General features: G+C 43.9%; 1 protein-coding gene across 1 annotated transcript in view; it reads right to left on the bottom strand.

The window, feature by feature from the left end:
- The window catches only part of NCKAP5 (NCK associated protein 5), a 990,316-nt gene that overhangs the window by 36,944 nt on the left and 930,472 nt on the right, over positions 1 to 22,900 (bottom strand). Inside the window, exons 16-18 of the mRNA XM_003267587.3 lie at positions 21,786 to 22,100; positions 18,866 to 19,002; positions 15,687 to 15,819 (exon numbers count right to left, since the gene is read on the bottom strand). Of these exons, the coding sequence (XP_003267635.2) occupies positions 15,687 to 15,819; positions 18,866 to 19,002; positions 21,786 to 22,100 (585 nt within the window). The remainder of the gene's footprint in view (positions 1 to 15,686; positions 15,820 to 18,865; positions 19,003 to 21,785; positions 22,101 to 22,900) is intronic.

Genomic DNA, 22,900 nt, shown 5'->3' with positions numbered 1-22,900 from the left:
GTGTTCTGAAAAGGTAGAACACTCTTCCCACCCCCAAAGCCATTATCCAGTTTCTTTTAAAAAATACTGCTCAGCAGCATAGCACATTTGAGCAGTCAATTTAAAAAAGCAGGGGGAAAAGGAAAAGTATAATTTGACGTAGTTAGTTGTAAATCCAGGAGTATTATCCAGGCTAAATATCATCTCACTCTGGGACCAAGGAATTAAACTCATTTTGCTCTTTCTTCTTCAACAAATGCAGAACTTAAAGAGCTGTTTTAGCCCATAATTTCATTCATCTTATGATCCAACTGGTATTATACTGAATAACATTTGTAATTTGACTGTATTATGTGAGCGAATTTGCACTCCCATCAGAACCAAAGAGACATTTAATGGCACTGAAGTGACAATTTTTTTTTTAAAAAAAAAAGATCCCGTTTTTTTAATGTTTGAGAAAAGTACCAGAAATATTGGTTCATTTATGCTTTGTTCTGAAAAATCCAGCTAAGTTTCGAATGAAGAGAATGATTTATTTCAGGACCAATGTCTTTCACTCATTCGACAAATGTTTGTTAGGTACCTTCTGCGTGCTGGGCACTGTTCTAGGCACTAGTGATGTAAATGTAAGCAAAACCACTCTTTCCTCATGTTGTTTAAATGTCCAGAAACATGGTAGTGTTCTACAGTAGTGAACATGAGGGTGAACCCAGGAAATCCTAGAATATGGATCCCCTATCCATCCCATGTGCTTTCCCTTTCTCTGCAAAAGCTTTCAATTACTATCTTGAAGGTAAAAGAAAAATGTCTGGGTTGATTACCTTCCAGGCTTCGGTCACTGCATCACACCAGAGCTACACCTCACTGAGACTTTCTTGGGAAATTCATTTATAATAATAACATAGCCAGCATCAAAAGGGCACCTTTCAAAAAGGCATGTGGCATATGCTGTCTGATTAAAATCCTGCAATTAGGTATTATCGTCATTTGGTGGGTGAGAATCCGAGGCACAGAAAGGCTCAGTGATCCATCATTATAGAAATTAATTCAAGTTTCTTTGACTCCAAAACCTCTGTGAACATTTTTTAGTATATCTGGTTGCCTCATTCATTCATTCACCTTCTCAGCAAATATTGAGTCATGTATCAAAGGAATTTTGAATTTCATGTTATTCTTCTGAGTATGAGTGTAGTCTTTATCCATAATCCATAAATGTCCTATTTTCCCCAGCTGTGTAATACTGTGCAATCCAGACAGACCCTCCTTTCCCCTCCCTCATCACAGAGAATGGTATAGAAAAACTCAATTAGGCCAAATAAGGATAGGATAAGGGGCACTCCTCCTTCCCTCCCTCCCTCCCTGCCCCCCTTCTTTCCTTCTCCATTGAGCTTCCATTCCACTAGGGGGACGGTAGACAGGATAACTTCTAAGCTCTTTTCCAACACAAAGGCTCTAGCTTATTAGAAATGGAGAGAATAAGCAGAAATAAAGAGGCAAATATTTTGGTGTTGTGGTTGTTGAGCAAAGGCTGCAGGACAGACTCAGGTTTACAAATCTAGGCTTGTTCATCACCTGTGCTCTGGGCTGGTCTTCTACTCACCTCTCAAATTCACTGGCACACACAGATCACACCCACTGCTGGTTGGTACCACATTTGTACTATCAATTACCCTCACAGAACTGTATGACCTGTGTTCTGCTAACTGGCTGTCGGGAAACACTTGCAGTCACAGGATGTCACTACTCTCTTCTCACCCTCTCTTTATTCCCTGATTTGCTCACTTGCCCTTCAGAGAAATTCCCTTCCCCTTTATGCCCACCCAAACCTGATTCTTCAAGACTCACCTCAAGCCCCCTTCAGGAAGATACTTTGGCTACTTCATACCTTTTGCTTAGAACTATGTTGGGATTCAGGCCCAGCACGGTGGCTCACTCCTGTAATCCCAGCACTTTGGGAGACTGAGGGTGGTGGATCATGAGGTCAGGAGATTGGGATCATCCTGGCTAACACAGTGAAACCCCATTTACTAAAAATACAAAAAAATTAGACGGGCATAGAGGTGGGCACCTGTAGTCCCAGCTACTCAGGAGGCTGAGGCAGGAGAATGGCGTGAACCCGGGAGGTGGAGTTTACAGTGAGCAGAGATTGTGCCACTGCACTCCAGCCTGGGCGACAGAGTGAGACTCTGTCTCAAAAAAAGAAAAAAAAAAAAAGAACTATGTCGGGATTCAATCTCAGCAGTCACAGACCATTCATTCACCCAGCATTTCAGTAGGGATTCAGTAAGCACTTGCCATGTGCCAAGGATTCAGTATGAAACACCATGATCTCTGGTGTTAAGGGACAAGCAGCAGAGAACAACAGCCATTTGATGGTCAGGGTGAAACCAAGGTGTTATGGGATCACAGAGGAGGGGCACACACCCAGATCCAGATCACCAATACAACTGCTGGGAATCGATTCCATAGATATCCACAGAAGACAAGTTAAGTGAATGATGGTACAGCCACACAATGTAGCTGGAACAAAGAACAAGGCAGACTGTGCACTGACATGGAATGATCTCCAGGATATATTAAGTGGGAGAAAGCAAAAGAAAAAAAGATGCAGGATAGTGTACACAGTGTGCTCCCTTTTGTATAAGAAATTTGTATTTCTTTGCTTTGTTCAATGAAAGACTGGAAAGAAGAACAAAAAAAATCAATAAAAATGGTTACCTATATGGTGCTACAGATACAGAGATAGAGGAGAGAATTCTATGTTCAAAATGACAAAGTCAAATTTTGAAAACGATATCTGAGAAAAACTCTGAGAATCTCTCCACATAGCAGAGACTGCTGAATACTGAAGCATGAAGCCTCATTTCCTAGTCACTACAGCATTTGTTCACAGAGTGACAAAACATCAAGCCTGGCAGTGTCTGGAAGATATCTCTTCCCAAAGAGGGGAAGGAAGACATTTGCTCAAGATCACCAAGTAAGTTATGGTCCAAGAAGACACATGCCTACTCCAAGATGGGTATTTGGGTCCTTCCACGCATCTCAAAGATTTCATGGGGCACTGTGGTGCAATGAATGCTGTTGGCATAGCTTCCAGGTCTTGCCTAAAAAATATTGATCCTGTAGCCTTGCCTTCTGAAGAACCCTAATAAAACTCAGGAAGACACCAATAGATATCTGGGAAAGAAACATTGCAGAATAAAAAGGGACAAAGTGACATATTACATCATAAGAGAGAAAGGGCCAAACAAATATAAAAGAGCTCTTATTTTAAGGTGAAAAAGTTGAGAGCAGAAGAAGAAACATTCTGTATGATGCTTCTGGGGGATTCATAAATAGAGGAGCAAGCTAACTGGGGAAAGCTGGAAACCAACCACTCACCTTCTCTCTGCCTGCACAAGATCGAGAGCCAGTTTGGCCAATGGAAGGGATGCTATCTCCTTTTCTAATTAAGTTCCTTAAAGAGTGTGTTGATTTATTCATTTATAATAAAATCCTGTTCTAATTAAAACTGAAACTTCCCCCCACCTGATCCAGCCTCACCATATTTCTGGTTTCCATGTAATTGAATCTGAAAACAATGATGCTGAGTGAGAGTCTTGGGATATTGCCGCTTATTGTGAAAGTAAATAATAAGAAAGGAGAATGCTGCTAGGTTTGTTTTGGGAAGGCTTAATCTGTTCTTTCACCTTAGACTGAATTTTAACCACAGTTGAAGATAATGATATTTCCCTTAATGAAATTGCATATCCATGGCTAATTTACGAAGGAAGTTTACCTTTCTGGGGCTTTAGCTTCACATTATTTTAGTCAACAGTTTTTAAGGTCCCTGGGTTCCCCTCCATGCCTCTGACATCCTCAACTTTCAATTCCAGAAATTGTTCTTTGTATCAGTCCATTTAATATATAATACATTTATTAGAATTCTTCCGATTGGAAACTTTGCCACACCTAATGTCATATCTGAAATACCCATGAGAAAGAGGCAAGGTGGGCATTATGTGGTTGATGCAACTAATGCTCAGAAAGGCTGATATGATTCGTCTAGGATCAAAAAGTCACTTAATGGCTAGGCACAGTGGCTCATGCTTGTAATCCCAGCACTTTGGGAAGCCAAGGCGGGTGGATCACCTGAGGTCGGGAATTTGAGACCAGCCTGACCAACATGGAGAAACCCCGTCTCTACTAAAAATACAAAATTAGCCAGGCATGGTGGTGCATTCCTCTAATCTCAGCTGGGAGGCTGAGGCAGGAGAATCGCTTGAACTCGGGAGGCAGAGGTTGCACTGAGCCGAGATCATGCCATTGGACTCCAGCCTGGGTGACAGAGTGAGACTCCGTCTCAAAACAAAAACAAAAACAAAATCAGTTAATGACACAGCCAGCGCTGAAACCCAGGTATGTTAGCTCCCAGTTATGGGCATTTCTAACATACCCAGCTAAAGGGTTCATGGCTTTGGGTTTCTAGGTTCTTGGAGGTTCACAGAGGAGCCCACTGTGTAATTCACTGACTAATACTTGACATTTGTCCTGGTTTTTCCCAAGCTCATCTCCTTGGTTGTATAGTAAGTGTATATCTCTAGGTTTCTGGTTAGTTAAGGAGGAGCAGTTGGGATGCGAGAAGGTTTGAAATGGTCTCTCTCTTGATCCTTAAAAGTTGGAGAACAAGCAATTAGAAAATATTTGTTCTCCTTCCCCCAATACCTGAAAGGACTGCACCTTGCTTTTTCCTCTTGCACATGATAATAGTTACTTCCACAAAGATTTTTCCTGAATACTGAGCCCTTTCTTTTCCCCACCTACTCCACTTCCTCAAGAGAGTTCCTTCTACTGACCCCAGTATTTTAATTCCACAGATGACCGTTAATTTTCCGTGTCTGGTGTAACCATTCAGTTGGAAGAGTTCTGGCAAGGGGCTCTTTCTAAATGTCTCTATGTGCTTTTAAGCCAAATATAAAACTCTAAGGTCTCCAAAGAAACCCAAACACCTGTTGACTACATTTTTTCTCCATTTTTTCATCTAATTGCAATTTACCTACTTCACGAGAACAACGTGAGGATTAACTGTCCTCGGGTAACTTTCAAGTCTGTAAAGGATTTCTGCCTCCTCAGGGCACATGTTCTCTAAGAGAGACAGAGCTGAAATACTAATAAGAGACTTCATGTGTAGCAGCCTCGAATAATCTGTGCTCTGTGTTACCACTTCAGACAGTCAGCGTCACCCTAACACAGTCTGACAAAGGCGCTGTGGAGGGATCAACAGCCAAGTCTGAAACTCTGAGACAGGAGCATGGACTTCCCTTTCAAAGCCCTCGGGAGGAAGTGATATTAACCACCAAATTAGGTAGCTGGACCAGGGCCTGGTGCACCTGCTGGGCAGGCGGGGGTGTCCACCTGCTGTCATATATTTTGGCACAAACATTTGACAGCCTCTCCCTCCCAATGAACATTTCTAATACCCAAAGGTTCATCTTTTCTTGGCTTCTTCTTGTCACTACTGACATTTTGTACCCGTTATCTCCTTGTGTTTGGGGGTTGTCCTGTGCATTGTAAGGTGTTTAGCCTCATCTTTGGACTCTGCACAGCAGATTAGTATCCCCTACCCCCTCTGAGTTGTGACAATTCAAAATGTCTTCAGACATTTGCTAAATGTCACCTGGGGGATGGAGAGGCACTTGCACTGGTGAGACGATCCATTGTAAATGCCTGATGTATTACTCAGATTATGAGTAAACCGCTACAAAAAAGCCATCCTCAAACATGCTCATGGGGCTGCAGAAATGTCAGTGGTCTTAGAAACCACTCTTCTCCTGTTCCCTACCAAGTTAGATTTAATTCTGCTTCTCCAACATGAAGTGGAGGACACACACAAATTTTCACAAGTGAAGCAGCATCTGATCTGGTGTTTATTTATTTAGCACCATTGCCTCGTTCCGTTGCCCAGCTGTCTTTCAGCCCTGGTGGCCAAAGCCTGCTCATTTGCACAGCATTAAGTATCCTTTGCTCCCCTCACCTATTCCACTTCAACCAAGGATTTGTCTTTTGCTTTGAAATTCCACTGTGCAAGCTCCTTTTTAAAAGTGTTGGGCTGCAACACATTTGAACTCGAGGGGGGTAACACTGGGGGTTCGGTGGTAATGGGAGGGAATGTCCATCAAAGCGTGACAAACTCTGGGGGGCATCTCTTCCCTCAAAATGTCTCATTAGGGTCCCCAGGCTTGGTCTCCATCTCTGCTGTAGCCTGCAGTCCAATTTAATTGAGCGACGGCCTTGCTACGGCACACTGCTCTTTCGACAGGAGGGTAAACTCATTCTGTCCATCATGACATTTGCTTTCTTAAGGGCCTCGCAATATGCAACTTAAATAATTAAATGCAGGTCACATCACAGCCTCCCTTTTCAAGCCTGTCTGAGGGCACAGTGGGTTCTTTCTGATAGTTAGCTTTGGACCATGTGATTTTTAGAAGCTGGTTGGGTTTTTTGTTTGTTTTGTTATTGTTCATGACACTTCTCCCCACTAAAACCCCCAAAACTCAGCATAGTGCAAATACAATGTGCATAGCTAAAAGGGCTGTGGATTTTCTGATGTTGGGCAAATAATGACTAAGAGAAATTTGAGACCCCTGGTTCTGTCAAGGGTCTCAGAGCAGCCTGCTTGTCACGGTCAGTACGTTTCATTTGTCATCCAGGAAAGTGTAATGCTGGGAGACAAATCCCTTGTGTACCATTGCACGTGTCCATTCACTTTGAGCTGGGATGGGCCTGTGAAAAATAAAGCAAACCTTTAAAATGATCTAAAAAGAGAGAAGTTCCAGGAAGGACTAAAGATAACTCTTACCTGTAGTGTCCATTTTAAACAATAGATTTCTCTGGGAGAACTTGGAGTGATAACGAGTTTGGATTTCATTGAACCCAATGCTGATTTTGCATATTACAGAGATTTGTCATCTTTAAGTAATGTGCCAGATGAATGCTTTAAAACAGATGCAACTTTGTGTGAATTTTCTATAATATAGCAAGATCTGATTGCTCTATTAATAGCCAAAGTCCTTGGCCTTGAGAAGGCAGGATGGCAGCGTTTTTAAAATTCATCATCTCTGCATAATTAGTTGTGAATCTCTAAATATCCAAGCGAGGAATTAACCAGGAACTAGAGCTGTTATCCCTCAGTGTCCCTTTTAATATTGTTCCATAGTCATCGTTTGCTTGTGTTTTTCTAATTACTGCAAAACCAATTGTTTTTAACTCAACTTCCCTGGCTCTTTGTAATTTGTTGAATGTAATCACCTTCAAGTGAAGAAAATGCACTTCTTGTCTGGGAAATTGGGGCTTGATTAGCTGAGTATCATCAAGTGGCTGGGGGACCCCAGTGCCAAAGTTTTGCATATTTTGCCTGACCATTGCATTTTGAGGGTATGTGGCTGGAAAGGGCATGCTGGAAAGTGAGCCCCTTGTTGTGGTGATCTATAGACCCTACTGGGATTTTATTTGGAGACGTATGTAATTTTATAAAAACCAAAAAGAACTAGGAATTCTGGTTCCTTACTCTGACTGGCCAACAATATGGCACTAGGTACCAGAAAACAATGGTTTTGGGTACTGGATTACCTTCTCTCTCAGAAGCTTTGTTTCAGTCTGTATGTCTGATTATAAGCACCTAGGGCAGAGCTGTGCCATTGAACCTTCCCTACTCCTTAGTGCCTAGCAGTGACGTGGACACAGTAGAAGCTCAACAAACCAAATAAACTAGTGTAGAAGTCAAGTCTCTCTCTTGCTTTCACTCTTTCCTAATCTTCTATCCTCTAGCACTAGGATGTGCTACCCATCTACTACCCAGTTCTACTTGAAGATCCTCAAAGAACAGATATTGGAAGAGTAAAGGTTTTCAACCTTTACTTCTCTCTTTCACAACAGGGGTGTGATGCACACTCATCAATAAGAGTGGTTCTCTGTGACAATAATTCCCAATTTGGGACAGAGACTATGAGAATCAAGCCAGGAGGCATGGGACTATTTAGACAAAGCAAAACAAAAGGATTCTGATATGCCTGCAACAGCCTCCATAAAGTTTCATCATGGAAGAGTAAACTACAAGTCTATATCCTTGAGAAAAAATTGGACAAATGGATTCATCATTTTTCTCTAGCACTGTCCTCAAAGAAGAAGAAAGTCCCTTAATGTATTTCTCCCTGCAGGTAGCCATGCTGGGTCTTTCTTTCTCTGGACAAGGAAAGACTCAAATAGATAATAAATGTATGCATAAGGGGCTACCCAAGACCATAATCAGTGCACCGAGTTGGCTGCATTTTTATTTGACACACATTTATTAAATACCTAGGATACGCCATGTCCCCTGCTAAGTTCAGAGCATGAATGACCAGCAATCTTGGCACTAATGAGGGAGGTGAATGTGCAAAGAAACAGGTATAATAATATCAAGTGGAAATGAAAGAGATACAGGGTCTTACAGGGGAACAGACAAGGAGTAGTAATTGGGCTTTGGGTGTGGCTGATGAAGGGGCATCCTGAAGACTTCCTGTTGGGGGCAAAGTCTGAACTGAACCTTAAAGATGAAGCAGGGGTTAAGTGAAAGGTTAGAGCAGAAGGGTGTTAGTACAAAAGCCATTCCAGGGAGGCCAGACCATATAAGCAAAAGCATGGAAGCCTCCACCAGCATTGTGTGTTCAGGACATGCATAAACAACGTATAAACTATAAGCCAGGAAATGAAAAAAACTGAGGCTGGAGAAGCAAGACCAAGGTGGGCTTTGTGAGCCTTGTAAGAGGATTTACAAATTTTTTTAAGTAAAACAAAATGTAAAATGTGTGATTTAAAATATTGTAAACTTTATTTTGTGCAAGAAGTATTATTTTAACAGAAATAACTCAGACCCTTATTACAGACATACCTTAAATCAGCATTCATAAATATGGCTTCTGAGTCAGACATTCATTTATTTAATACACAGATTTTTGTTCAGTATCAGATTTTATGCTAGGTCTGACTGCTGAGGAAACACTTGACTTGATCCTTTTCCTGAAAGGGCAAAAGGATCCAAATCATTTTAGATTGTATTAAGTAAATTTAACTCTGAACCTTAAGCAAATTACTGTTAGCTGGGTGGTGCTCAGTTTCCTCATCTGTGAAATCAAGACAAAATGTCTATTTATAAAGTTCTCATGAGGAATACATAAGAGAAACTTAGGAGGCAAAACATCTGGCCCTTAACAACAGACGATTGTAGGAGTAGTTATATTGGATCCAATAGACGGAAACTGGAATGATTTGGCTGTGCAGTATTAAGAGTACAAATGAGTTCAGTGAAGAATAAGCACAGAATAGATTCCAAAGAAACGTGGCAGAGGCAAGAGATGCAACCAAGTGGGCCTCTGAGATGACAGCATTTCCATGCTAATGCGAGGACTTAACTCTGTATTGCCTTCCCGCTCCTGCTAAGAGGCCAACAAGCATGAGGTTCCTGGGTTCTGCTCTCAGATCCTCCCAGCATAGCTCCAGGGCAAAAGGACAACTGGGACCTCTCCTTGCTCTTGAAGTTGTTGTTTTCAAAACCACTCTACTGAGGTATAATTGACAGACAAAAAGCTGTACATATTTAATGCGTACCGCTTGGTGATTTTGGAGATATATATGTACCTAGGAGAGTGGACTGTGTGGGTGATGGACAACCCTCGAAAAGTTCCCAGCAAAGGAACAGCATGACAGGCTTTTGCATTTCAGGGAGGGCACTTTTGTGGCAGTGAGGATGATGCATCTAAGGGGCACGAGACTGGCAGTAAATTGACAGGGTCTAGGGACAAAGGGAGGCAGCAGGCTGCGTGAGTCAGATGGGGGCCAGGGCCGAGGCAGTGCTGGGATGAGTGGGACAGAGGCAGATCCGAAAAGCCTCTAAGAGGGGAGGCAGCATGCCTTGGGATGGCCAGAGCATGGACGGTGAGAGGGGAAGAGTCCAGGGTGACTCCTTGCTTCACAGTTTGTACTCCTACAAGGATGGTGAGACATTCAGTGAAGACAGAGAACCTGGGAGGCAGAGCAGATTTCTAGAGGAAAAAAGAGAGGTTTCCATTTGGATGTTTCCTCTTGGTGTGTCTGGCAGGGCTGGTTATTGGTGACACACAGCCAGGTAGATGAAAAGAAGCTTGGGAGAGCTGGCTTCACTAGGATTGTTATTTTACTTTTTACCACCAGGTCCAGTGGGTCCAGGTGAGACTCCCCTTTCTCCTTTCATCCGGAGATTGGGACCACGCTAGGTCTTTCCCGCTTCCTACAACTGGCTTGCTCGATCCTTCACCTTTACACTGTTGTCCCCTGCACATGCCTTCTCTGAGGACTTGCCTGCTGGAAAAGGGCAGGAATGTTTGTCATGCCCAACTTGGCAGATTAGAGTGGGTAGCTCTGTGATCAAAGCCACAACATTACTTCTGTCTACTACTTCACCCACTCTAATGTCTACTACTTCACCCAGCTCCTAAATCCTGCTCCCCCCACTGACTCTGCTAACAACTAGACTTTCTAAACATTTTTCAGAGTGAAGCCAAAGCAACCAACCTTGAAAGAAAAGTTGTGTATTTATTTCAGTGTGTTATGAACCCAGAGGCAGGGTTTTAGAAAGTAGACTTCTATGGCCACATTCAGTGTGATGCAAACAAAGCAAGTGGGCCACCAAAACCAGGGAATGTGGGGCCACAGCCCACTCTGTTTTGAAGGGTGGCTTCCAAGTCATGCTGTGACCAGCAGGGTGAGCAGCTAGGGAAGGAGCCGGGGCCAATGGGAGTGGGCGGTGGGAGGGCGCACGAGACAGGCAGCAGCCTCTGTAAGCTTCCTGGAAGCTATGGAGGACCGACTGCCACTATCAAATGTCCTCTCCTGCCTGAGGGAAATTCCAGGGAGCTGGCTGGGCACAGTGGCTCACCCTGTAATCCCAGCACTTTGGGAGGCCAAGGCAGGAGGATCACCTAAGGTCAGGAGTTCGAGACCAGCCTGGCTGACATAATGAAACTCCATCTCTACCAAAAAAATACAAAAATTAGCTGGGTGTGGTGGGAGGCACCTGTAATCTCAGCTACTCAGGAGGCTGAAGCAGGAGAATTGCTTGAACCCAGGAGGTGGAAGTTGCAGTGAGCCAAGATTGTGCCACTGCACTCCATCCAGCCTGGGTACACAGTGAGACTCCATCTCAAAAAAAAAAACAAAAAAAAATGCTGGGCGCAGTGGCTCATGCCTGTATTCCCAGCACTTTGGGAGGCTGAGGTGGGCAGATCATGAGGTCAGGAGTTCAAGACCAGCCTGGCCAGTATGGTGAAACCCCGTCTTGCAATCCCAGCTACTCGGGAGGCTGGGGCAGGAGAATCGCTTCAACCCAAGAGGTGGAGGTTGCAGTGAGCTGAGATCGTGCCACTGCACTCCAGCCTGGGTGACAGAGGAAGACTCCATCTTGGAAAACAAAAAAGAAATTTCAGGGAACCAAGGAGAAAGGGTGTGTTTGAAAAGGGCAGCTATCTTGGCAAACATCCAATAAGGCTTCACGATCTACTGGTGAATTCCATCCTGCAGGTTGGGGACCTCTATTAAGAGCCTTGTTATTTCAAAAGGGACTCCAGGGGTGGAACGGCCAGTCTCCGTTTCACAGGCACGTGCAACGAAAGCAAGGAAACACTGACTCAGGGGGAATAAAATCTCCACCAGACACTCAAGGCACATCCTCCTGTTATTGTTTTTCTCCTGTTTCTATTTTCTTTTTATACAACCTTTGCCAACATTTAGAAAGTTAATGGTGCTGCATCCATCCTTTAATGCCCCTTCCTAGGGTTATTGGAAGCCAGCACACACCTACAGCCACGCCAGCTGTCTGCATAGAACATTTTCCCTTCCTGGCAGCACTGCCATAGCTGGGGCTGACCTGTGGCTGCCAGGGTGTGCGAGGACAGATCTCTGGCAACACATCCTCTTTTAAAGGCAGGTTGTAGACACCTTGGTGGAGGGAAAGACTGTCTTGCTGTTTGTGCTGCTTCTAAGACCTCACCACCTTCTCTCAAGAAGTTAAAGCAATAGAATAAAATAAAGATGTTCCTTTTCAAAGAGGGGTTTTCTCTGGTTTGAGGAAATAGGATGAGCAAAGTGAGTTGACAGAGAAAAATATTCAGGCTGGGACTCACTTCATTTTGCAGAAGGATTTAGAAACAACTTCAAGCAGAAAATTTACTGTTCATCATTAGGTCATCCAAAGCCACAACCTAATGCGGATTCTTAATTGCCTTGCACAACTCATGTAGACAGGCCTATGATGCTGAAACATGGGCCCTAAGGTAAGTGCACTCATACCCAGGTACTCTCTCATTTGGAGTCAGCGAATTTGTTTTAAATCTTGTCTCCTTTTTCAGGACACTTAGACCATCCTCCCCCTCCATTCCTACTTCTCCTGTCTACACTGGAACCCCACTGGCAGAGGGAGGGGCAGGACAGAATTGAAGATTGCTTGCCTCTTTTTAGTAACAAGCAACAGATAGAATCATGAGTCTCCTCCTTGACATACCTTCCTCACTTGGCTTCTAAGATGCCACGCTCCCCGGCCCTCCTCCTCCTTCACTGGGTCTTCCTCTTCTCCGTGACTGAGATAAGGTGGGAGGACCTCGTCTTCTATTGGGCTACACTCCCTCCCTTCCTCACCACATTTGGACACACAGCTTCAAATGTGGTTGATGTGCTGATGACACTCAAATTTACATGAGCCCCAGACTCTCCTAGCCTCCCACCTACTCACCACTTCCACTTGCAGGCTTAATGGGCCCCCAAATGTAGCATGTCCATGCAGAACTCCCATTTCACTTGGCAGAAGGCAAGGGCAAATCCAGCCTTTCTAAAAGCCAAAGCTTGGAGTCATCCCTGACCCTACTTTTTTCCAATATACCAGTGAATTGTATTATGTTTTTTGTTGTTGTTATTTTTGTTTTGAGACGGCGTCTTGCTGTGTCACGCAGGCTGGACTGCAGTGGTGCAACCATGGCTCACTGTAGCCTCAACTTCCAGGGCTCAAGCAATCCTCCCACCTTCCTCTCCCGAGTAGCTGGAACCACAGGTATATGCCACCACATCCACTACACCCATCTTACTAAAAAAAAAAAAATTGTAAAGACAGGTTCTCACTACATTGCCCAGGCTGGTCTCCAACTCCTGGCCTCACATTTTTCTCTTGCCTTACCGTCCTGAAGTGCTGGGATTACAGGCATGAGCCACCATGCCTGGCCTGAGCCAGGTGGTATTTTTTTTTTTTTTTTTTTTTTTTGAGACAGAGTCTCACTCTGTCATCCAGGCTGGAGTGCAGTGGTGTGATCTCGGCTCACTGCAACCTCCATCTCCTGGGTTCACGCCATTCTCCTGCCTCAGAGTAGCTGAGACTACAGACCTCCTGAGAAGCTGGGACTACAGGCACCTGTCACCACGCCAGGCTAATTTTTGTATTTTTAGTAGAGATGAGGTTTCACCGTGTTAGCCAGGTTGGTCTCAAACTCCTGACCTTGTGATCCACCCAGCTCGGCCTCCCAAAGTGCTGGGATTACAGGCATGAGCCACCGCGCCCGGCCATCAGGTGGTATTTTTAATTAGATTTGGAATCCGACCGTTCTCACTCCCTGTGTTGTACAAGCCACATGCGACTATATTTACATTAAAATTAATTAAAATTTCAAATAAAAGAGAAAAGAAGGAATGGCCCAAATGAGAACTCTTAGGAAAACTGGAGCACAAATTAAATTTAAAAATTCAGTCTCTTACTTTCACTGGCTGCGTTTCAGGTGCTTAACAGCCATGTGTACGGACACAGAGCATTTCCATCATTGAGGGAGGTCTCTTAGCCAGTGCTGGTCACTGTGTGGAGTGCAACCACCCTGGTCCAAGCTATCAATGTCTCTTGCCTGGATGCCTGTAACAGTCTCTTAGTTGATCCTGCTTCTTCAGTTTTCTCAAAACAGCAGCCAGAGGCATCCTTTTTAAATTTTGCACGTCACACCACTCCTGGGCTTTAAGTCATCCAAATTCACTCTCAGAGCAGTGGTTAGTCCTCAGAAAGGCATACAGGGTTCCAGGGGCTCTGGCCCCTTCTCATTTGGCCTCATCCATCAGGTTGCTCTCTCTGCAGCAACGGGCAAGCCTTCTGCTACTCCTGGGCTCCAGAGCTTGCTCTGCCTCAAGTCTACCGCATTGGCCCTTCCCTCTACTGGGAGTGCCCTTCCTGGCTCACTCACTCTCCTGCTTCAGCTCTCTCTGCTCAAAAGTTGCTTTCTTAGTGAGGCTCCTTCCGACTATTCCACTTCAATTTCAACTTCTCCTCCAACTGCCAGCACTCTCACTCTCCCTTTCTCTGCCTGACTTTGTCTTTTCTGTAGCACTCATCTCCTATGATCTGGCAGGGATCTTTGTCCATTTACTCACTGCTGGAAAACTGGCTCAGAGGAAGCTTTCAACAAATACTTGTTCAATAATGAATGGAGAATGAGAGCTGAAAGGGGCCCTGGAAACCATTCTTGGGTGTGTTGCTGAGGGTTGGTGAGGTGAGGCTATTCCCTGAGGACTCACAATGAGCTCAGGGGAAAAGCATCGATTAGGAGCTGATGTCATCCTAGGCATCTTCATTGGGCGATGACAATGAACTCCCCTTCCCCTTCATCTGTCACAGTCAGAGGGACACCAATGAACCACAAAAGCCAACGGGGACAACAACCAACTAAAATATCAGGGGTATTCACCATTTTCTTCTTGGTAAACCTTCGCATGATTCAACCATCAATCCTACCTCTCTGATAACTTATAAGAAGCAAGGGATAAAGTGGTGATTCAGATTAATGAGCCCTTCTTACATGCTACTCTAACCCTCCTTCCCACAGTGCAAATGCCAAGATTCTCTGAACACTGGAAACACACATGGCTACAAGATTATGATTTTTCCTAAAGATATCAAACTTGTTTTAGAAAAATAAATTATGGTTTCATTACATAGTTTATAAATTAGTATTTGAGAAAAAAGCTGATTAGTAGGAAAAGAATAGCTTTCCATTGCATCATTACAATATTTCTGACAATCCAGAATGAATTAGAAGAAAAGCAGAGCCCAGATCACATTTTGTGTTAGGGATTCGTCTGTTCTCTTGTATCGGAAAGGAAGTACCATCTGAATAGACATAGTTTTAAATGCCTAGGGATAATGACTTTTCTACTGCCAATTCTGGCTCAAAGAAAAAGACAGTGAGGGAGCTTCAACCTCACAGACAGACCTGTTCATAATGGCACAGCTAACAGGTCCAGGGCTACACAGAATGATGTTAGCAGACAGCCTGGAAAACTCCATCCACAGCTCACTGGATGATTTAACTTGCCAGAGTATATAATTAAGAACAAAGTTATCTTTATAGTCATTTCTTCATTATTGAGATAACTCAATTGGAGGCTGTTTTAGAGATGCTGGATTCAGAAATAAAATCCTTACAGACTGCACTGCAATGTCAAGAAGATTACACCAGAAAACAAATGGATGCGCATAGACAATCTTCTGTACGTACCAGAAAATTAGATCTCAGGAGAGACACGAAGAAAAAACATAAAATCAAAGAGGGTGGGGGCCGAGCACAGTGAAAGGTATAATCAGCGGCTTCCCAGAGAGAGGAACCTGCAGGGCCAGCAAGTTCGCTGGTTGTTACCTGGGGCAGCGCTCTTCAGTGCTTTCACTAACTGTCCCCTTCCAGCTCCAAAACCATTATCTCCATAGTCCGGGTCACTGTCACTATTACTGCCACCGCTGGCAGAGTACGTACACATTCTGGGTGCCTTGTCCTAAATGAGTAATATGAGACTGTTAAGATAATTCATACAAATCAAAATGGGGCAGAGCATCCTGTGAGGATGTGACACAGTTCACATTTGGTTGTCAATGTGTGCACAGAGTTCCATTCCCACTGCCCAGCCCACCGTTCACCCAAGAGAAACTCTGGTTTGCCAGTTTTTCTGCCTCCTGAGGAGCTGATGCTGTCTACTCAATCACCAGAGCTGCAGAAATAGGCCTGCAATAATGAAGCTGTCGACGGCACTCTGCCATTGTCCCAGGCTCAGGAAGGTCCCCACGGTTACCTGCTCTGCATTTGTACACTTCTTTATAGGGTCTTATTTTTCTCAAGTGCCTATTATGAGCTGCTGTTCCAAACCTAATGGCTTATTTATTTAACTGATCTCATCATTGCCTTCCAAGTATCAGAAGGTAATAAAACAATCAACCTTGGGAACAAAAGAATAAATGTTTCCCTAATTTATAATTTTCTTTCAGCTCCCAAAAGGACAGTAGCCTTTAGAAAAGTAAGCAATTGCTGACTCCATGTAATCCTCAAATCTGCTGACAGTTCATGGGCTGAGGGACCCAGTTTCCTCTCTTGCTCACATGCACACATCACCTGACCCCATCCCCTAAGGATGTCACTGGTGTGGCAATGATGTTGTATTCAGAAATTGCTGAGGCGGTTGACACTGTATGAACAGTATTCCCCTCTGTGCACATAAGCAGAATACTGGATACAGGAGCGCAACTCCTATGTGTTGAATTGAGGTTATTTGGGGCCCTTTTTTCCATTTGTAGAATGTCCTGTTAGAGCCTACTATTCCCCGCTAAGCCAGATAGTTCCGATACAGATGCATTAGATGGGTCTCTGAAGTTTGTTTAGAAGGGTATCATTTGGTTGGTGATTGTAAAAACACATTTTAGGATGTAAACTCGCTTATCTGGGGTTATAAATTCAAGCACTCATTTCCTTTACTCCTTCATTCATTTACTTAGTCACCCATCCATTCAACAGTGTTTACTAAGTACCTACTCTGTGCTAAGCAGTATGCTGGGTTCTAGGGGTGGAGAGCTTAATACTGGAGATACCAGTAGTCTAGCAAGGACTAAGTCCATGAAGAAAGACAAGTCTACAGACTGTAGTTCTGGGGAACCTGTGTCCAGAGCTCCAAAAGGACCCAGTCCAGTCTGGACATGATGAGATACATCCTTTCATAGCTCCATTCAACAAATGCTAACTGAACCAGGCATCATGCCAGGTACTAGAAATATAAAGCTAATTCCTGCTTGAAACTTTCCCTGTCTGGCAGTCAACAAAGCAGGGTTCTGAGTTTCAAGGATTTCCAGTGCATGGGGCTAGTGCAGGACGATGAGGAAGGGAATCCTAGAGAGGCGTGCCCATTGGTGGATGTATATCTTATGTGAGGAGTGCAGGTCCCCTCTGGGTCAGCAAGAGTAACTTTTTTTTCCTTTTTACTTTCTTGGAATTATTCAAACTCCTTTGCCATCAACACCAACTGTTGTTCCTGAACTGGTTTTCTGCTCTCCAACTCTGGGTGTCTGTCATGATTTTCTCAATTTTATAGCTCTCAATTTTCTCAATTTGCCAGTTTCCCAATCCTCCCAAAGCCAGCGCAGTGTCCTTTGGAACAGTGGCAGCAATGCTCTGTGCGAAGTGTGTTCCATGGGTCAGTGGCATCAGCATCACCTAGGGATTTGTTAGAAATGTGTACACCTCACTCCGTATATGCCAAATCAGACACAAGTCTATGTGGGAAACAAGATTGTAGCCCTTCAGGTGGTTCTGATGCCTGCTCCGGTTTGGGAGGCACTGATCTGGAGGAGCCCTAACATTCTGTCTTTGACTTAAGGCATGGCAGAATACAGCAGTTTCCTCCTTTGCCTCTCAGACCCACGTCCTGTGGAGACAGCCATCCCAGGTGCTGCCCTAGACTTCAGAGGGCCCAGTTCCTGTCTCAGCTCCATAGTAACTTTCCCCGGGACCCTGAACATGGTCCAGCAGGACTCTAGCATTCCCCACTGGAAACTGAGGCTGTGGGCCCAGAGGATCTGCTCCCCTACTTGTCCGTGGTCCCCTTCCATACTGAGGCAGATGCTCAAGGCTGAAAGGTGGTTTGGCCACACTGAGTAAGGGGGACCTCAGATGTGGGTGAATCTGGGTATCTCATCATCGTAGTTGGGCAGAAACTCTAGTAAAAATAGCAACCAGGGCTCTTGATACCAGACCTGGGAAAGCCAAGGGCAGCAGAAGTGGGAAGGGCCAAGGAGGGGCCAGGAAGTTCTGGAAAATGAACCACGTGTCTTCCTCCACCTTTCTCACCACCAGGCACCAGGGCAGACGCTGCAATGGGCCAGCCCCAGGACGAGTGGTGAAATGGCAAATAGGCTGACCATGGTCAGAGTAACCTGCTGGAAAGGGTAAACAGGAGGGGGTACCACATAACCCCCACTAGGGATGAGCAAAGAGTCCCTGAGCCAGACACCCATAGCCACCCATCAGGAGTTCCATGTGTGTCATCACAGGGCAGATGAAGAACCCACTGCAAAAAGGAAACTCAGGGCTCACGGATCCTAGCAAGTCATTTGACCACACCAAACTTCTGATTAGCCATCCTTAAAAGCAATAGAATTAGACCTGCTTTCCCTGTTTCATAAGAGCAAAGTAAAGGTTAAAGTAACTACTGAGACACTGAAAAAAACAGAAAAAACATCATTCCAATGGTGCCCACGTGGCTTGGGAGAGTGAATGCTTGTCCCACAATATCTAATCAGGGGAGTGCATCCATACCCAAGAATCTGGGTGCATTTCAGAAGCACTTTGATTTCTTCAGAATAAAAGTGTCCCAAGAACCCATAGTATTCCTCAATAAGGCAGGGAAAAGGGTGAACCCTAGACCTTGGTTTATATTCAGTAAACCAACAGCAAGTTTCATTTAAAGTGAAATCTATCATAAAAGTGTTTTTAGGGTGCACATTTTACAATCAGGACCAACAGGTGGATGGCACCCTTCACTTCCCCCGACCCCTCACCTGGGTCCCGGTGGCGGCATCTTCACCCCCCCAGTCTGGAAGCGGCTGGCTTGCCATTGGGTCTTCAGCATATCCGAAAGATGAGCATGTCTGAGGCCTTGGCTCTGCTTCATTCTGCTTTTGGGAACTGACTTTTCCTAAATGAGGACACGTATGTGGAATCACATATCAGCTTTCATCAACATTTTACAAGTTTAGGGAAGGAGGTGGGGGAGACATTCAGAAATAATGAAAAAGGTCCAAATACAGTGAAAGCTGGGCTTCCTGCCACTCCGTCCTGCTGTAGTCTGTGCTGCCCAAAAAATCTGCATAATTATGTATACACATCTATAGAAGCCCCTTTTCAAGACCCCGAGGCAAACTGTTCTTAGACTACTTTTCTACAAAATGTTGAAAGACTTTACAGGTTAGAAAGGGTTTGGCAGGCAAACCATTCAGGAAGCCCAAAAGTTATTCTTCGAATAATGTTATTCATCGAACAACAATCAAGTTTCTTTTTTGGAGGACTTCTCAGAGGCTTCAGTGTGCCAATGGGCATTAGCATAGTTTCCGAAGAGAAGATTTGAATTTGCAGGCTTCCTCAAACGTAGGGAACCCCGATTTTCCCAAAATACTTATTAAGGTCATTTTGAATAGTGTGGATTGGGAAGCTTTGCTTGGAGCCCTTAAGCATCTCTCAGGGCAGTACTTTTTAAGCTTTAATGTACATATGGATCAGCTGAGCTTTTGTTCATGTGCCTGCTGATTCAGTAGGTATGGGGAGGGCTCTGAGAGTCTGCAGTTCTGACAAGCTCCCAGGTGATGCCGATGATGCTGGCCCATGGACCACATTGAGTAGCAAGGGTGTAATTAGCAGAGAACAATTAAAGAGTTTCCCCATTACCCATGAAAGTAGATTAACCTGCATAGTGTATGCCTTTGTCATGCCAGACTGGAGAATTGCTGTCATTATCCTCCAACCTCAGTGATTATAAGCAAGACATGCTGTGACAGCCTCTCCACAGTATTTTGTTTGTGAGGGGAAACTAAGAACTGTGTTTTCATCAGCACTGTGAGTTTTGTATAGTGACTTCCATTTTTCATATGGGGATAAGAAAAACAACCAATTCAAATGTACACATTAAACAGGCAGTGACTGCTCAAAAAGGAGGTATAATCTTATTTTCTTTTTGTTCCAGCTAGTCCTCATTCCCTAATTTTTAACATGAATAACAGATGGACACAGAAAAGAGAAGCATTGGAAAGTAGGCCCTGCCTCTGGACCACAGATATCATGTCGGGACAGGAAAGTTCAGGATGGGTGACAAAAACTTCCTGCAGTGTGTTCACCTCACTCTCTACCATATACTACCTTTTTACAACTCTTCATTGTAATTTAATTAAGATAGAACCCAAAGCCAGGTGTGGTGGCTCATGACTGTAATACCAGCACTTTGGGAGGCCAAGGCAGGCGGATCACCTGAGGTCAGGAGTTGAAGACCAGCCTGGCCAACATGGTGAAACCCCATCTGTACTAAAAATACAAAAAATTAGCCAGGTGTGGTGGCACATGACTGTAATTCCAGCTACTCAGGAGGCAGAGGCAAGAGACTCAGTTGAACCCAGGAAGTGGAGGTTGCGGTGAGCCAAGATTGCACCATTGCACTCCAGCCTGGGTGACGGAGTGAGACTCTATCTTGAAACAAAAACAAAAACAAAAAAGACAGAACCCTTAGATACCTGGTGCAGTGGATATTAGCAGCAAGATCTGAACAATCTCCTTCTGATCCCTTATGAAGCAATTCAAGACTTGCAGTTTCTATTCAATTTGTTATAATGACAGTGTTTAATCATGGAGTCTACAGCAGCCGCTGCTGAATTGAGGTCACACATGTGACCATTCAGGCATGGAGTACACAATCTATAACTAAGATTTCGCCCCTGAATCTCTGGAGGCTGTGTCATTAATTGACAACACATTTATTTCAAAAATAATATGCATTACAGTCTTTAAAAATGTAGCCTTGACTTGGAATGAGCAGAAGTTTGTGATGCAACATTTGTGGCAATGGGTATTCCTACATAAAGGAAGAACTCAGCTATGGGAATAGCCCAATCACGTTTATTCACAGATTTATAATTAACAGTCTCCTTTTCTAATTTCTCAGAAGCCTATCGCATAATCTCCACTTGCAGCTCCTTTCTAATCATCAACTCATATGTGAAAGTGTTCGATTTAAAGTTTTAGTTCCTATGCTTATGCGTGTTGTAAAAGCAACATAAGACATACAAGTTAAAAATTATTTAGTGTCGTCCTGGGCTGCAATAAATATTTTTAATCTTGAGGGAACGATGAAAACATGGTGACCCTTAGCCTAGCCCTGTCTTTCATCATGAAAGCTTGTTTCAATTGACCGCCATGAAGGATAGTACTTCTCAATGGGAAGGCTCACTCTATTCTATTGCAATTAGTACATGATCTACTGCTGATTTATCAAACTACGTCTTTTATAGTTCAACATATAAATATATTTTAACCAGATAAGAATACACCAGAACATGTATATTTCTGGTTAGAAGGCAAACAACATTGTAGTTAAATTTATATCTTGGGCTGAAATTGGTCTATATTCATAGTTAAGTTTTATAGGATAAAACCTCACAAGTGTATGTTGCATGGTTTTTTCCTTAATCAGTTCATATATCCATATACCAGTACTTACATGTCTGTTTCCTTATATGTGTGTATACTGCTTAAGGTAATACTATGAGTAGATATTTTCTTATACACATTGTTTTGCTTGTTGGTGAAGGACATGAAGGAATTTTCACATATCTACATTTTTATCAGGCAGGTCACTGACTTACTCATCTCCTGGTGAAAAGTTTTCCTTTTTTTGTCAGTAAGTGTCTTATTAAGGGTGGGAGATTGGCATTTTACCTGAGGAAGCTGGTTTGGGGAGGCGGCTTTGAAGAGGCCGCATCCCTCTGGCGGTCATGATGGGGTCGGATGTGGAATGAACAATGGCGCTATCTGCAGGGCGCTGGCCATCTGTGGAGGAAGGCACTTCACGTTCAAGCGTTTGGGCTCTCATGGAAGAAACTGCAGAAAGGGCTGACTGGAGAGGCAGGAGAGGCTCAGCGTCCTCTGGGGAGTCTGGCTGGCATAGGTACCGTCCTGTCGAGCGATTTCCCGAGTCTGGGAGTGGGAAGGTTCCGATCCCACTGTCCAATGTTCTCATCTGGCAGTTGGATTCTGAGATAGAGAGACAGAGAGAGAAAGGAATAGAGAAGGCTCACATAAAAGGATAAAAGAATAATGAAAATTGGGGTATGATCTGGAGGAAAGGAGACACCTAGAAGGGTGAATTTAAGAAAAAGAAAAATGTCACAAGGACAGAAAACCAAACATCGCATGTTCTCACTCATAGGTGGGAATTGAACAATGAGAACACATGGACACAGGGTGGGGAACATCACACACCGGGGCCTGTCATGGGGTTGGGGGAGGGATAGCATTAGCAGATACACCTAATGTAAATGTCGAGTTAACGGGTGCAGCACACCAACATGGCACATGTATACATACGTAACAAACCTGCACGTTGTGCACATGTACCCTAGAATTTAAAGTGTAATTAAAAAAAAAAAAGAAAAATGATAAGCATTTGGAAACAGTATTCGTGGTGTAGTAAATTTCCAGTGAGGTGCATGAAGCAGACCTTTGTGAACCTGAAAACATCCCCCTTCACGTAGTAAGAGATAAGAAGACCAGCCTGTTACGAGCAGCAATAGTCGCTTGTGCATATATCCTGGATAGGTCTTTAGAGTTAGAAAAGGAACAGTTATTAGAGACCAAATTGTGGTCACCCTTATTTCAATCTGGGAATCATATGACTTCAACCAATTAGGTGAAATTTATTAACTGAAATAATGAGTAATGAGAACACATAAATTGAAGTGACGTCCTAACAATGGTAATTGTGTATCTCGTCCATGAATGATCACCCATTCAGCAGCTGACTAAATCTCTGGCCTCTTAATTTGACTGTGGAG

Source organism: Nomascus leucogenys, chromosome 20 (assembly GCF_006542625.1).
Source record: "Nomascus leucogenys isolate Asia chromosome 20, Asia_NLE_v1, whole genome shotgun sequence".
NCBI lineage: Eukaryota > Metazoa > Chordata > Mammalia > Primates > Hylobatidae > Nomascus > Nomascus leucogenys.
This window is presented reverse-complemented; position numbering and strand designations above follow the sequence as displayed.